Below are 16862 nucleotides of genomic sequence, written 5' to 3' on the forward strand. Positions count from 1 at the left end.
AGCCTGATGTGGATGCTCAGGAAATATTTCTTGAATCTAACTCAAAAACTGAGAGATGCTGTTCAGATTCCCAAGACATGTCTTATATGGGTCAATACATTTTTTAGGCAGCAAACAAAGGCAAGAGATAGCAGTACTTGCTATTCTCACAGTAGGCATTTGAAAGATGACAGTAAAGAAGGGTCAAGGTCCTTTCAGCTGACAGCCTACCTATTGACCTTAAGGCATTGACCACTGGTCCTCTTCTTGACTCATCAGTTGCCAGAGATAAGAGATGTGAGATAACAGAATACTTGGGGAAATTCCATCTTTTTTTTTTTTTTTAATAGTGATTTCTTCAAAAGAGTTGCTTTGAGAGAAGAAAAATGTTAGACATTTCTAAGATAAGACAATGGACAAGGTCAGAGGAGCAGAAGATAAATCATTTATTGAAGCATATTGGACTCACGTTTGGGACTATTTCATGTACAAACACACAATGTGAAAACTCAGGATATGCCAGCAACAGTCCCATGACCAATACTCATTCCCCTGTGAGATTGTCGCCATCACTCACAATCATTATTTTCTCTCTTTTCTGCAGGCACATGGCAAGACTGCACCTCCCCACTCTCTCATCCCAGGCACAATCATGTAACTTGCTTTAGTTAAAAATGTGTAAGCAGGAGGTACAAGTGCCACATCCTGGAGAAACCTCTGAGAGTCAGTAGTCTGCTTTGCCTTTGCCATGGCAAGATAGTGGCTGCTCTGTCAACCTGGTCTTGGATTAAGGATCCCGCAGAGCAGAGTTCTCAGCTCACCCATGATGAAGATGCAGCATGAGAGAGAAGAAAACCTGTGTTGTTTGAAGTCACCAAGATTTGGGAAATACAACCTTGTGTATCCTAGGGTTTATTTATAACAAAGAGCTTCTAAGCCAACTACTTCCTTTGTGAAGACAGAGGGAGCAAAATTATGCACAAGGTTGCTCCAAAAAAACTGTTTCTGAACTACTCTGTCATCTCCCATATGCATAAAATTGGTCACATTTCAACATTTCTCTAACCTTCAGTTTCCCCATATGTAAAAATTGTTGGGTTGCAGATGTGAAAGCACATCCTATACATTAAGTATGTATCCTGGTGATGCTTGATCAATATTAGGCTATACAGTCCTATTATATGTGGAATAAATGGAACAAGTGATAGGAGAGCAGAAAGCACAAAAGCACACAATAAATATGCGCCAAATGAATCAATGAAGAAAGCCAGGATGAGTAAGAGACAATGAAACTACACAATGTCTGCAAGTTCCTCCAACTTTGTGTTCTCTTTTTTAAAGGTTTTAGTCTTCTTGGTGACCACCTGTGAAATGAGGTATCATTTAGACAATGAGGGGGCAGGGAGGCTCCAATGAATAAAAAAATAGAAACAATCAGTTTATAAGTTTTTTAAAGACAGAACTGTCTAATGGAGCTTGTTTCTCTTATCTTCAGAAAACGATTGACATTGTGTTTATTTTCGAATCCTTCCTCTGAAGCTGGCTCTGTGTTTGGTCTTAAAAAAAAAAAAAAGGAGAGGCATCCTGAATGTCCCTTCCCCATGGAGACGATGACCGGTAACTCCCCGGGTCATGCACTAAGGTTGGCTACACAGTGGATGATGCACTAGGTCCCTGAAAAGACGATGCTTTATGAATGCTGAGTAGCAGTTTTACAATCAGCAACTTCCTTCCAATTTAAAGGAGACACAGTGCTAGTATATATTTTATTCTGCAATATATTTGGTTTGGAAGGTACCAAAATGGTTTGACACCATTCTTGTGCCTCTGAAAGTATTCGGAAAGGTTCCAGTGAGAGAGCTGAGTAAAAGTGAAATAAATAGCAATCTATGTCCACAGTATTTAATTTGAAAACCTTGCATATCTGCTGCATTAGCAAATTAAAGAGTGAACTTCATGTCTTCCATATCGGCAATACTTTTTCTATGAACTAGGGTATCACTTTTTAAGGAAAGATGGAGTAGTAAGAGTAAATGAGGTTGGTTCTCTAAGTCCTAGATTTGAAGCTTGTATTTAATGTGGGTTGAGATGAAAAGGGTTCGGGTGTCTTCTGCCAATCACACACTCATAATAGAACCCACTTTCCCCAGAGCCAGAAAGTCCTTTGTAGGGGTAAACGAAACTGAAGGAAAGTAAAGTGGTGGGGAGGATGCCGGGGCTGACTGAAAATATGCTCACTGACTCAGTCTTGCTGCTGTGGAGCTCTCCACCGTGTGCTCAATCCCATCTCAGAACCTTCCAGATGTAGGCCCTGAAAGCTGAGAGCTTTGGGTGAGCGGTGAACCCAGATTAATTTGCATGACTATGAAGAACAGTGTCACTGTTTGACTAGTGGCGTCAGTTATGTCATTGGGCATAAAGCTGTAGCCAAAGCTAAGTATGATGGCTTTAGTAGGAAGGACTGAGGAAAGGGGTAGAAAAGAAAGCTTTCTTTTATTGTTTATTTTATTTTATTTTTTCTTGAGACAGAGTCTCGCTCTGTTGCCCAGGTTGGAGTGCAGTGGCCAGATCTCAGCTCACTGCAATCTCCGCCTCCCGGGTTCATGCCATTCTCCTGCCTCAGCCTCCAGAGTAGCTGGGACTACAGGCGCCCGCCACCGCGCCTGGCTAATTTTTTGTATTTTTAGTAGAGACGGGGTTTCACCGTGTTAGCCAGGATGGTCTCGATCTCCTGATCTCGTGATCCACCTGCCTCGGCCTCCCAAAGTGCTGAGATTACAGGCGTGAGCCACTGCACCCAGCCTCTTTTATATTTTTATTATTGCAAAAAGCATAATGTTCTGCTTTAGAATCAGAAGGGAAGAACATTAGCTGGCATGATTAGAATGTAATAAAATACATGAGTTTTGGTCTTGAGCTATTCAGGGTCAAGTCCTGATTCTACTAGTTACCAGCCTAGTGAAATTATCCACATTTCGCAAATGTTCTAACCTTAATGTCTTCAGCTGAAAAATGAGAACAATAATTATTCTATCTATTCCATAGAGTTAAGTCAGGTAATACTTTAAAAAACTTAGTATAGCACCTGGCACATTAGTAATATTCAATAAATGCTAGCAATTTGGTTACTATGTTATACAGAATCAGAAAAGAGAACACTAATGGAATCATTCTAATGTTGAAGCACTTTTCTTTTCTTTTCTTTTTTTTTTTCCTTTCTTTCTTTAGAGATGGGGGTTTAGCTCAGTCACCCAGGCTAGAGTACAGTGGCGTGAAACACAGCTCACTGCAGCTTTGAACTCCTGAGCTTAAGTGTTCCTCCCACCTCAGCATCCCAAGCACCTATAATTAGAGCCGTGCACACCACACCCTGACAATTTTTAAATTTTGTGTACAAATGGTGTCTATGTTGCCCAGGCTGGTCTCGAACTCCTGGCCTGAAGCCATCCTCCTGTCTTGGCCTCCCAAAGTGCTGGGATTACAGGTCTGAGCTATTGCGCCTGGACTACTTTTCAAGTCAGGTTGATATAAATACAAATTTTCATCGTGTAATCTTTGCCCTTTTTATGTGTACAGTTCTATAAACTTTCACAAATGCTTACAGTCATGTCATCACTCCAACAATCAAGATATAGGACATTTCTAAAACCCTAAATAGCTCTACCATGCCCTTTGTTTTTATTATAATGTGGTTATTACCAACATAAAGTCTGTAATTTATTCAGCTTTCTTTAGTTTTTACCTAGTGTCTTTTCTCTGTTTCAGAATCCCACCTGAGATGCCACATTACATTTACTCATCATATCTCCTTGGGCTCCTTTCGGCTGTGACAGTTTCGCAGACTTGACTTGTTTAAGGAACCGGACAGTTTTGAGTATTAACCAGGTATTTTACAAAATGTCCCTCCATTGGGATTTGTCTGATATTTTCTTCACGACCAGACTGGGTCATGGTTTTTTGGCAGAAAGACTATAGAGGTAAAGTGTTTCTCATTACATTGTATCAAGAGTACATTCAATCCATATGATTTATTCCTGGTGATGTTTCCCTTAATCGTATGTATGACGTAGTGTTTGTCAGCTTTCTGCACGGTGAAGTCCTTCTGCCCTGTCCTTTCCATACTGTGCTCTTGGATGAAAGTCACACTTAAGAGGTAGTAGAGAGTGATGCTCCACTTTCTTTCTTTTTTTTTTTTTTTTTTTTTTGAGACGGACTCTCACTCTGTCGCCAGGCTAGAGTGCAGTGGTGCCATCTCGGCTCACTGCAACCTCTGCCTCCCAGGTTCAAGCGATTCTCCTGGCTCAGCCTCCTGAGTAGCTGGGACTACAAGTGCCCACCACCACGCCCAGCTAATTTTTGTATTTTTAGGGATAGAGTTTCACCATGTTGGCCAGGATGGTCTCGATCTCTTGGCCTTGTGATCTGCCCACCTCAGCCTCCCAAAGTGCTGGGATTACAGGCATGAGCCATCGCACCCGGCCTCCACTGTCTTAAAAGAGGAGTATTTAAATAAATTATCTGGAATTCTTTTGCATGAAAAATTTGTCTCCTCCTTCCTATTTATTTATCCACCATTTATTTATATTTGTATGACTCATGGATACTTATTTTATTCTTTGGGTTATAATCTAATACAATTCTATCTATATTATTGCCAAAATTGTTCCAGCTTAGGCCATTCAGAGCTCTTCATTTGGCTCATGTGTCCCTTTGACATATGTCTATCATTGTGGATGTTTTCCTTTGAGCACCTCCTTACTTTCTGAAGTCAAATGCTTTATGTCAGAGTTATACCCCTTTCTGTCCTACTTTCTGTCATTACAAGATACTGCAGGCTCAACCTGTATATTTCCTGTCCCAGTCCCCAAATCAGCCAATTCTCTAAGGAGCCTTCTTATATTTTACTGGAGAATGGTATTAGAAACCACGATCAAGGCACCTGTGTTTACTGCTGCTGGGGTATTGTTGCTTCTAAGTCCTTTCTGCTGATAGAGCACTTCAGACATAGAGCACTGTCTCAAAATAAAAATAAAAATACTTATGCATTTTCTTGATTGTTTTTTCTCATTATTCTTTTTTAATTCCCTCATTTTCATTTTCCCCCCAAAATACTGAATTTTCTTTCCAAGCACAGGTCAATTGTCTTATAGATACCTCACATTCTTGATTTATCTTGTGATTATCTTGAGGCTAAATAAGGTTTTTCTTGACCTCCACATTATTGACATTTTGGACTAGGTAATTCTTTGTTGTGGGGGAGCAGTCCTGTGCATCGTAGAATATTTAGTAGCATCCTCAACCTCTATCCACCAGATGCAAGTAGCAACCTTCCAGTCACAACAATCAAAACTGTCTGAAGCATCAACAAATGTTTCATGGAGGCATAATTGCCTCCAGTTGAAAATTAGTGATCTAGACACTGTTGTCAAGAATACGAGGTGAGGGCTGGGCATGGTGGCTCGTACCTGTAATCCCAGTACTTTGTGAGGCCAAGGTGGGAGGATTGCTTGAGACTAGCTTGGGCAACATAGCTAGACCCTATCTCTATAAAAAATAAATTAGTCCAGGCTATTAGTGCATGCCTGTAGTCCCAGGAACTTGGGAGTCTGAGGTGGGAGGATCACTTGAGCTCAGGAGTCATGATCAAGCCACTGCACTCAAACCTGGATGACAGGGGGACCCTGTCTCAAAACAAAACAACAAAACAAAAAGAATATGAGGTGATATTATTACTAAAGTATCACATCAGGAGACGTATGATGTCAGGTTTATGGAACTGATAATACTGATTATTTAAGTTGGTAACCAGCAAATCTCTTCATTGTAGTTAACTATTAATTGTGGCAGTACTTTGAGTCTGTGTGATTATCTTGTTCCATAGCAATTTTCCATCCAGTGTGTTTAAATCTACTTACAATTTGATGATTCTCCCTTGGGTCCATATACTAGGGGATGCAAAATAATGATTTCCTAATTCTTTCCTGAAATACATGACAGCTGAAATTTTTCTGTAAAGAAGAGCTTTCCCTTTTATTCTACTCCCCTCTCTTTTCCTTTTTCTCACTATTGATGCATGGATTTAAAATATTGAGTTGGAATTCTTTATCATCCATTTTTTAAAAATGCTCTAATTGTCCTACATTTGGCTAACAGGAGTACATTCACACTACTCATTCTGTCATTTGTTATGAATATGTAAAATATTTATCTGGTTCAAATCAAAACTAAAAAGATACAGCTAAAGGCTGGGTGCAGTAGATCACACATGTAATCCTAGCACTTTGTGAGGCCAAGATGGGAGAATTGCTTGAGGCCAGGAGTTCAAGACCAGCCTGGTCAAAATAGTGCAACCCCCATCTCTTAAAAAAAATTTAAACAAAAAAAAGATTAAGGTTGGACGCGGTGGCTCACACCTGTAATCCCAGCAATTTGGGAGGCCAAGGCGGGCGGATCACGAGGTCGGGAGTTCAAGACCAGTCTGGCCAACATGGTGAAAGCCCGTCTCTACTAAAAATACAAAAAATTAGTTGGGCATGGTGGCAGACGCCTGCAATCCCAGCTATTCTGGTGGCTGAGGCAGGAGAATCACTTGAACCCAGGAGGCAGAGCTTGCAGTGAGCTGAGATCACGCCATTGCACTCCAGCCTGGGTGACAGGGCGAGACTCTGTCTTAAAAAAAAAAAAGGAAAAGATTAAAAAATAAAAAGATATAGCTGGAGAAGTCCTGCCCATCTCCTTTACCTTTCTCTATAGATAACCACTTTTATTAGTTTCTTAGTTATCTTTTTTCTCTTTGCAAAAGTAAATGAAAATGTAAATACACTCACGCATTTTATCTCACCATTTTCTTACCACAAAGGGAGCATACTATGTGCACTTTTTGTGCCTTGCCTTCCATGTAACAGCGTGTCATGAAATTACCATTAAGTTCTTCAGATCGTCTTTGCTGTTTTGGTAGCTGCAGAGTGCTCCATTGTGTATGTGTATCCCATTCATTCAACCAATCTTCCATGGACAGGCATTTAGGTTGTTTCTGATAGTTTACTACCACAAGTAATACCACAATAAATAGCATGGTGAATATGCTGTTTTGAATCTGTGGATGTATGTCCCCAGGGTAAATTCCTAGAAGGGGTGTTGTGGGGTCAAAAGGTAAATGTATATGGAGTTGTGTCATATTGCTGAATTTCCTTCAACAGCCATTGTACCATTTTGTCTTCCTACCAGGAGGCAATAACAGTGGTGTTTGCTTTCCTACAACCTTTCCGATAGAACTTGTAAGCTTTTGAATTTTTGCCAGTCTGATAAATGAGAAATAGTATCTCACGGTAGTTTTTTGTTTTTTGAGACGGAGTCTGGCTCTGTCGCCCAGCGTGGAGTGCAGTGGCGCAACCTCGGCTCACCGCAACTTCCGTCTCCGGGGTTCGAGCGATTCTCCTGCCTCAGCCTCCCAAGTAGTTGGGACTACAGGTGTGGGCCATCATGTTCAGCTAATTTTTGTATTTTTAGTAGAGACGTAGGTTTCACCATGTTGGCCAGGATGGTCTCAAACTCCTGAATTCAAGTGATCTGCCCGCCTCGGCCTCCCGAAGTACAAATTGCTGGGATTACAGGCCTGAGCCACCGCACCGGGCCTCCCACAGTTTTAATTTGCATTTCCCATAGAATAAACAAGCATCTTTTCTTATGCTTGAAGGCCATTTGTTTCATGTGATTTTAAAAAACATCTCTCCTTCTGTCCTCATAATTTCCTGGCTATCACCTTAGATTTGGCTGCTTTATTTTATATCTGGATTTCTGAAATAGTCTTCTAGCTCGTTTATCTACTAAAGCCTCTCTCCCTTTAATTACCCTGAACACAGTTAACACAATAACCAACTTAATCTCTTAATACCCACTTCAAGACACACACTCTCCCACTTCTGTTTTTAAAAGAACCTTCAATGATTCCCTTTTAGTCACAGAATACTTTTAACCTCATTAGTCTGTAATTCAAGATTTTGTTTTCAACCACTTCTCCAAACTTTTCTTTGCCTATTTCCTTATATTTCCTCATTCTTTCTGCAAAATTAGTATACCTGGTGTCTCAAAATCCATAGCAGAAGCCTTTTTTTCCTGCTATTGTCCAAATATAAAGACCCCCTATAATGCAGCTCTTCTCTCTTATCTGTCTAAATTCTACCTAAACGCTAATGTCCACCTCAACTCTCATCTTCTTAAAGGCCTTCCTTGAACACTTCAGTGCCCAGAGGTTCTCTTTTTTAAAAAAAAATCCTTTTGGTGCATATATTTGCCCCCTTATTTGGCACTGAATTTATATAGCCGCTTTTTTTTTTTTTTTTTTTTGCAATTTCTTAAAATTTTTTAATTTGGATATGTTTTATCCCAAGAGTGTAGACTGTGCTATTTCAATCGGCAAACACTAATACATTTTCATTATCTCTTTCTAAGTTAAAACAAGGGCACATTAACCACTACATTTATTGATGAGGTAGAAAAGTAAGAACATCTTATGTAATTTGATTAAAATCAATCACCAAGTCAATGCTATATAATCTAAGATGCCTGGATCTCAGGTTATAGTTAAGTGTCATAGCTATTGCTACATTCCCTAAATTAAAACAAACAAACAAAAAAGGTGCCTCAAAACATTAGGTAAAAGTCACTCCATTTACTTCTGTCCTCAGTTATTGAAGAAATGTAATTTAAAACTCTTAGATTTATCTTAGTAGTTAAAATTTCCATTTAAGATACTGGTTAGAAAGAGAAAGAATTGACACCAAATATTCTTGGAACAAAATGGTATTATATAAAATGTTATCTATTTGTTTACAACTTGATAAAGAAGAGAAATTGAATCTCATCATTTCATCTCAAAGTATCTAATTCAACACTTTCCTCCAGACGAAATAATGATTTTAGGTCATGAGTTTAGTTTTCTGCCTCCTTTTTGGTAATCTTTTCTTGGAATGACAGATAGCTAGCTCCACCCAGGAAACAGATGAGATTCCAGTTAATATGGAATTTGAGGTTTTTTACTTATTAGGTATAAAAGATAGATATTAATGTTCACTAAATAGCTGGAAAGGAATACAAAACTCAAAAAAAAAAATAGCAACCAAAAAACCCAGGATTTTTATTACTAATTATTTTATATAGCTAATTATTACATAATGTAGATAAAATGTCTCACAATGACAGATTTCACTTTTCTCTGACTCCTCTAGAGATGGTCTAGACCTGGCCCCGAGATGAATCTACATTATTAAAATGGAATAAAGTTAAGTTCTCTCCAAAGGATGATATCCCTTCTCACAGGAAGAATCTTGGGGAAATCTATAGAAAAGTATTCAGATTTTTCAAGTTTGTATTTATCTCTTTAAAATTATAAAACTTAATGAACCATGCTCTGATCAAAGCTTCCTTACAGTTCTAATAGTTCATGAAAATCATTTTTTAATTTAATTAATTAATTTATTTAGAGAAAGGGTCTTGCTCTGTGGCCCAGAATGGAGTGCAGTGGCATGAATACGGCTCACTACAGCCTTGACTTCCCAGGCTCAGGTGATCCTCCCACCTCAGTCTCCTGAGTGGCTGGGACCACAGGTGCATGCCACCACATTTGGCTAGTTTTTTGTATTTTATTGTAGAGACAGGGTTTCACCATGTTTCCCAGACTGGTCTCAAACTCCTGGGCTCAAGTGATCTGCCCACCTTGGCCTTCCAAAGTGTGGAATTATAGGTGTAAGCCATTGCACCTGGCCAAAATAATTTATTTTTGTATTGTATGGTTTATTTTTTCTTCTTCTTGATTCATAAACAAAGTTTGATTAGAGAAAACAGCAAATCTAAGACCCTGGGTATCCTAAGTCATTCATCTCTGCTTTGAATTTGGGCAATTCTCAAATTCAATTCAACAAACATTCATGCATTAATTGCACATTTATTATGTCCTGTGCACTCTGCTAGTACAGAATATATAAGTCTAAGAGCTTGTTCTCAGGTAGTTTAGTGTCCAGGCAGAAAGGTGTATACATAGCAAATATTATACTAGTCACCTCTAAAACATAGTCTCACTGGCCTAACAAATAAAGGGAAACTAGAAAAGGGAGAATTTACTCTATTGGAGAGATCAAAAAAGGGTTCAGAAATAAGGTGACAATTGGGTTCAGCCAAGTCAATCCAAGAATAAACGAGGCCCAATACATAGAGATATTATAAATTAAGGGACATTTTAGAATTTAAAATGAGAAATTAGAGGTATTTAGAATGCTCTTGCCACCCTTTCTGGTGATGTCACTGCACTTTATACCTGTCTCTACTCTGGCAGGTTGTCTTTTAAGAGATTTCATTCCAGGTGTGTCACTTGGGACAGATCCTGCTATCCCTTATAGCAGGATCACAGCCATATCACCTGCGAAATTCTCACCACCAAGGCGAGCACTCAGCACACAGTAGACAAAGTTTCTTAAGTAATGAATGGACTGAAGAGCTTAATAGCACTTTGTAAAGTAAATCAAACTTTCTGATCTGTCTCTTTTTGCAAGTTGAGTCTTTTGGATTTTGAGCCCCCAGAGGGTCAGTATCTGCTGTGGAGTCCATTTCCAGTGGCTTCCCCATGGTGTCATGTTTAGCTGGGTCAACTAAGTGGAGGATGAGGCCAATACAGACCCCTAGTGACCGTGGTTTTCTTGTCACTGTTCCCACCTCCATGCTAAGATCCTCACTGATCCTGAAGGAGTTCACACACATTCATACATTCCTCTCAAGGTGTCTTGAAGCTATGGAAGGAACATCTTCTTTTCTCTACATGTATCTGGCTGGGTAGACTTGCCCCACTGTCATCACTGAGCAGAGCCAAGGGAGACCAAACCTCAGGTTTTAGATTATACACAACCCCTCTCCAAGATGCACAAAGATGCTAGTATGGGCACACAACACACAACAGCAAAGATGCCAGAGAAGACCACAGAAATTAGCTGGGGTGTGAAATTTAATGGGAAAATACATCTGAAATGGGCAAACAGTGAAATCAAGATAGTCAAAACATTCCTCATTGCTCTGGGCAAACTCACCTTCTATCACTTCACATGAGACAGACACTAGAATTTGCTTATAGTTTTTTACTTCAGTACTCTTATTTATACCTAGGTTTATTTTTTGCTTCCCAGGTAATTAGCATTTTACTCTTAAATATCTGACTCTAAATTTTACCTTCTTCTTAAGCGTTTATTAACTTTTTATGACATTTTATTATCCAGTAATATAAGCATCATATTATAGTGGAAGATAATGGGAGAATGATATTTAAGCTTCCAGAAACTGTATTTTCTAGTTACAGATATTATAGAAAATGTATCTTTTCCATTTAAGGCAAAGAGTGGTGGTGATAGCTACAATATAAATTATATAATTCATGTATAATATTTAAGTATTAATTTCAAATTAGCACAAAGAGAAGATTTAGAATATTCACAGCACCAAGAAAGGATAAATGTGTGAGGTGATGGATATACCAGTTATCCTGACTTGATCATCACACATCCTATGCAAATATCAAAGTATCACATGTATCCCATAAATATGTAAAACTATTATATATTAGTGAGAAAAAATTAAGAAAATCCATTGGGTAAGGCAAACAAAAAGTCTACTTTATTCTGGCACAATCTTACCCCTAGAAACTTCATGAGTGTTCTATAGAACAGCATTGGCCTCACTGGGCGGCTTGTCAGAAACACAAATTCTCAGGCCCACTTTAGACCAGTGAATCAGAATCTACATTTCAACAAACTCCCCAGGTGATTTGTGCCACACTGAAGTTTTAGAAGCATTAGTCAACCAATCCCAGGGCTTCATGGAAGTTCCATGAAGAGAAATTATTTCATGAACTTTTCAGTTGAGTTTCCTTTCAAAGATCACACATGCTAATTATTTTCTATATGTTGCCTAAACGTACATTAAGAAACAATCCTGGAATTCGGTAGCCTCCCTATTTTTCATCTTATAGCCAATGCAGTGGTGCCATGTGTTATGAACTGTCTCCATCACCTCCTGCAGGCATGTGAGAAGGGGAGAAAGAAGGAGCCACTGACTTGAATTTAAGAGTTATACATGAGAGTGACAAATGCTTTGCATTGTATGATGGGGAATTCAACTCCGCTGTCACCACGATGCTTTATTCTCTAAGGGTTGTCTTAGGCTCCAAGCAACAGAGTCATTAGTGTTTTCATTTTTACAGTTTTGAGATGGAGTCTGGCGCTGTCACCCAGGCTGGAGTGCAATGGCATGATCTCAGCTCACTGCAACCTTTGCCTCCTGGGTTCAAGCGATTCTACTGACTCAGCTTCCCGAATAGCTGGGATTACAGGTACCTGCCACCACGCCCAGCTAATTTTTGTATTTTTAGTAGAGATGGGGTTTCACCATGTTGGACAGGCTGATCTTTTACTCCTGACCTCAGGTGATCCACCCACCTTGGCCTCCCAAAGTGCTGGGATTACAGGCGTGAGCCACTATGCCCAGCCCAACAGAGTCATTTTTATAAAGGAAAACCCCCATCCCTCTACCCACAAACTTTTGTGTTTTACATACCAAGTGAGTTAGAGGAATTAGGCATTTCTTTGCTTGAGTTTATTCACTGTTAATCTTCCAAATGTGTCACCTTGAGAAGCTAAGGAGAGGCTGAGTCTCAGGCACCTGAAATGCGGTTGCTGGTCAGTAAGCCCCACCAACTCATTGACAACCAGAGGAAAAGGTGCCATGGCCTCCTTTTCTAAACCTGAGTTTCATAAAGACAAGAAACCCATTCATTGCTACAGAAGCAAGTATTTCCTCACAGTGATCCTGTTTGTATTGAAGAGAGCCTACTTAAGACATTGATGGTGACACTGATGCTGACAGCAATGACAAGAATGCCTGCTGGGGCAATGATAGGATGAAGATGTGTGGAAAAGGACTCAGCTATTTCAACTCTTTAGGTGACAAAGGAAGAGGACATACCCAAGCTGCATCCCAGACATCCTTCTTCACAAGGGACACATTCTTCATAGTCTGGGTCTTGGACTTCACCTACACAGAAAGAGAAGTGAAAAACACAACTCATTTCCATTGAGTGCAGACACGTTAATTGCTATAAAAATATCTTCTTGTGTAGCTTCTTTTAAAGTAAATCATAGAGCAATTATGAAGCCCAAAACCATCCTTGAGGATATATGTGGTTTCTACTTTTTAATCTCCTTCTGTTAATTGAATAGATTAAATCAGCTTGATTGGGTACAAAGAGAACCAGGTTGGACCATATGCCATGCAGCTAGTTTTGAAGTCAAGCTTGGTGATTTTATTTATTAAAGAAACCAGTTCTGCTTCTGGGACAATGGAATTGGGTATGTAAATGAACAGGTTCCCTTCCTCTTTTTATCTGTCCTACTAAACACTTTTTAAAAAGTTTAAAATCTTTTACTACACTCATAAACATTAAGGAGAGACAGAATTGAGTGTCTTAATTATTCTAAACATGTCTTGGAGCTCTCTTCAGCACCAGACCAGGCATAATTCTCATACAGAGCAGAGCAATAACAGTCCGTGGCATTCTTACATAGAAGAGAACCGAAACTATAAGTGTTGTTTTTTAATTTCCTTCTTCCCATAAAAGATAAGAAATTGGGCAATAACAATAACACATATGACTCACAGACCGTTTTAATATTTTCAAGTAGTTTTTGGCTGATCCTCACTGGCTTCTCAAAGCCACTCTGTCTTGATGCTCTGCTCTTCCTTTGACAGATGAAGACAACAAGGCATGGGCAAATTAGGTGAGTTTTGCCCAGGGTCTTGTGTCTAGTAATTGGGAAGGAGAAAACTGTTGACCCAGACTTTTGGATTCTAATCTTATTTTCTCTCCCTTATATCCTGTCCACAATCCCCCCACCTGCCAACATCATTTTCTTTTCTTTTTTCTTTTTTTTTGTGATGGAGTCTTGCTCTGTCTTCCAGGTTGGAGTGCAGCGGCATGATCTCGGATCACTGCAAGCTCTGCCTTCCGGGTTCAAGACATTCTCCTGCCTCAACCTCCTGTGAAGCTGGGATTATAGGCATGCAACACCACGCCTGGCTAATTTTTGTATGTTTAGTAGAGACAGAGTTTCACCATGTTCCCCAGGCTGGTCTCGAACTCCTGACCTCAAGTGATCCACTTGCCTTGGCCTCCCAAAGTGCTGGGATTAAAGCACGAGTCACTGCACCTGGCCAATTTTCTATACACTTAGGTGCATTCCTACGATCTTAGATTATGTCTGGGGAAACCCAGAGAAAGGGTGTGTGAATAGAGAGAGAGAAAGTAACCTCTCTCCCCACTTGGGTATGGAGTCACCCAAAATCATCCCAAGTGCCGACACGTAAGCCAGGAAGGCAATTCAAGTCTCCAGGACATCCAGGGCTCAGGCCCTCCTCCCGTGTTCTGGTGCTGGGCAACGGCCCAGGAGCAGGCTTACCTTGTCCACACTCCAACTTCTGGCACGTGTGGTTGGTGGGCGCTAAGAAGTAGCCCCTTGTGCATCTTGTGCAGATGTGCATGTTGTGACAAAGCTCACAGTTGTCTGGGCAGGGCAGGCAGGTATTCCCTTCAGTGGCATAGTGGCCCTCTGGGCAGCTCTCTCGACACTCTCCCTGGTATAGGAAGTACACTCGGCCATAGTTGTCTGATCAGTTACAGGGGCAACGAGAAGAGGGATAATGTACAAAGTTAGCCATGAAACTATTCTAATGTAAGATACTATATTTAAAAAAGATGCAACTGAGTGCTTTCGTTCCTAGGGGCTGAGGGGTATAAAGATGGATTTAATGAAAAGTGCAATAACTACATCCTTGTAGTTGAGAAGTTTTCCTTGCAGGGAATTATTTTCCAATATTTTATATATTTCAGTGAATAGCGACTACTATCTGGGATATCATTGCAAAACCATGCTCTGTGAATAACTACAATTCAAAATGTGTTTAACTTTCCCAAGGGCTCCTTTGGTATCTGTGAAAGCTCTCAGACTTGGGCGGGGGGAGGCTATAGAGATCCCATGAGAATAAACACATGCTTAATGATCGACACGTTTTATGAAAGTGCAATCTTTTAAAATGATTTTGAATTGGTATCGATCACATGCTTGCATTAACCATCTAAGGTATGAATTTCCTCAGAGTTGCCAATGCCCATAATGACAGGCTTATTGAAGCACTAGACCAAGCACACTTCTTTGACTCTTTTACGTGCATTCCTGAAGGTTCCTGACTTCTGTCAACATTGGATTCTATAAGGAAAGAACTGGCAGTGCCCACAGCATAACAGACCATGGGAATTTGTTCCTGGTGGGAATGGAAAAGTCTAACCAGTTACAAAGCATCACAATTAGTTACAAAGGATTCTAATCAGTTACAAGTACAAAAACAACAATTAGGTGAATACTGATGCATCTAGAGGTCTCCTACTCCCACCCTCTTGGAGTTTTTGTGCTGAGTGTGCTCGGGGTATCTATCTTCTCTGAATCAGATTTCCCATATGTCCTTGCCTCTGAAGAGCAGCCGATCTGTGTTACTCAGAATAACCAGGGTCTAGGGTTCATTCCTCATGTGATCTACCACATGGATATCCAAAATCATTGACCTTCAAGATGCAAGGCTGCTGAATTTGTGGATAAAGATAGCACTAAACCCATGTTGCAAGTGTGGAAACGGAAAGTCAGTCTAATGTTAAATTGACTCACATGAAATTGCCAACATTTGACTATTTTTTACCTGTAACCATGGCACTTTCACATCATTTATCATAATATTTCTTATTTATGCAAAGCCATAGTTGAAATACGCTTTTTTTTTTTTTTTTTTTTGAGACAGGGTCTCACTCTGTTGCCCAGGTTGGAGTGCAGTGGCATGATCTCAGCTTACTGCAACCTCTTCCTCCTGGGCCCAAGTGATCCTCCCACCTCAGTCTTTCAAGTAGCTAGAACTACAGGTGCATGCCACCATGCCCAACTGTTTTTTTTTTTTTTTTTTTTTTGTATGTTTTGTAGAGATAGGGTTTCATCATGTTACCCAGGCAGGTCTTGAACTCTTGCACTCAAGTGATCTGCCTGGCTTGGCCTCCCAAAGTTCTGGATGTGAGCCACCATGCCTGGCCTGAAATGCAATTTTTAAAACATGCTTTTGGATTATGGGCTCTCAGGCTACCTTTTTTGCTGATTATGATTTTATACCTGAAGGCTACTGGTTCCCATAGGACCAAGAAAATAAAAACGGCTTCCACAGAGGTGGTGGAAGAAAATATTCTGCTGTTTCTAAATTAGACATAGAAGAGATTATCCTCTAAGGAAAGAAGAGGGTTTGGAAGGACTGATGTGCATTTGGTGATTCTATAGCTATCGATCAACATTGTGGAGCACAAAACTCTGATCTGGTGGAACCTGAAATCTCTAGAGACCACAAGAAGGTCATCCTTCCAAGTTATGTTCTCAGTCACTTTATGAAACCATAGCCAATGCCATTTCCATCCACCATGACTCATTCAGAAAAAAATCTTTTTTTCAGAGTTCCCCAATTTCTCTGGGGTAGGTAGGAAGATTTGAGGGAAAGCAGTGAGGAAATCTACCTCTTTTGCATCCCCTACGCCTTCACATGACATCAACTCAGGACGCAGATGCTTAGGGGGACTCTAAGGCTCTAAATATGTATTTGTGGAATGACTGACTGGAGTTAATTCATATTTGGCAATATTCAATTTTTCCCCTATATCCAACTGGATCATCAATCTTGAAAATTAGCAACAATGGGCTTAGATTTAGAAGGAAGTGTTCTTCAATCCCGTTTTTATTGTTTGGACATGGCTTTATTGAGGGGCC

At 40.0% G+C, this 16862-nt stretch overlaps 1 protein-coding gene across 3 annotated transcripts in view; it reads right to left on the reverse strand.

Moving 5' to 3' along the window:
• Window positions 1–16862, reverse strand: part of PCSK5 (proprotein convertase subtilisin/kexin type 5) — a 462318-nt gene that overhangs the window by 92180 nt on the left and 353276 nt on the right. For all 3 annotated transcript variants that reach the window (XM_037998500.2, XM_007969534.3, XM_007969533.3), the window contains 2 exons: window positions 14472–14678; window positions 12982–13050 (listed from right to left, as the gene is read on the reverse strand). In XM_037998500.2, the coding sequence (XP_037854428.2) occupies window positions 12982–13050; window positions 14472–14678 (276 nt within the window). The remainder of the gene's footprint in view (window positions 1–12981; window positions 13051–14471; window positions 14679–16862) is intronic.

Source organism: Chlorocebus sabaeus, chromosome 12, assembly GCF_047675955.1.
Source record: "Chlorocebus sabaeus isolate Y175 chromosome 12, mChlSab1.0.hap1, whole genome shotgun sequence".
Taxonomy (NCBI): domain Eukaryota; kingdom Metazoa; phylum Chordata; class Mammalia; order Primates; family Cercopithecidae; genus Chlorocebus; species Chlorocebus sabaeus.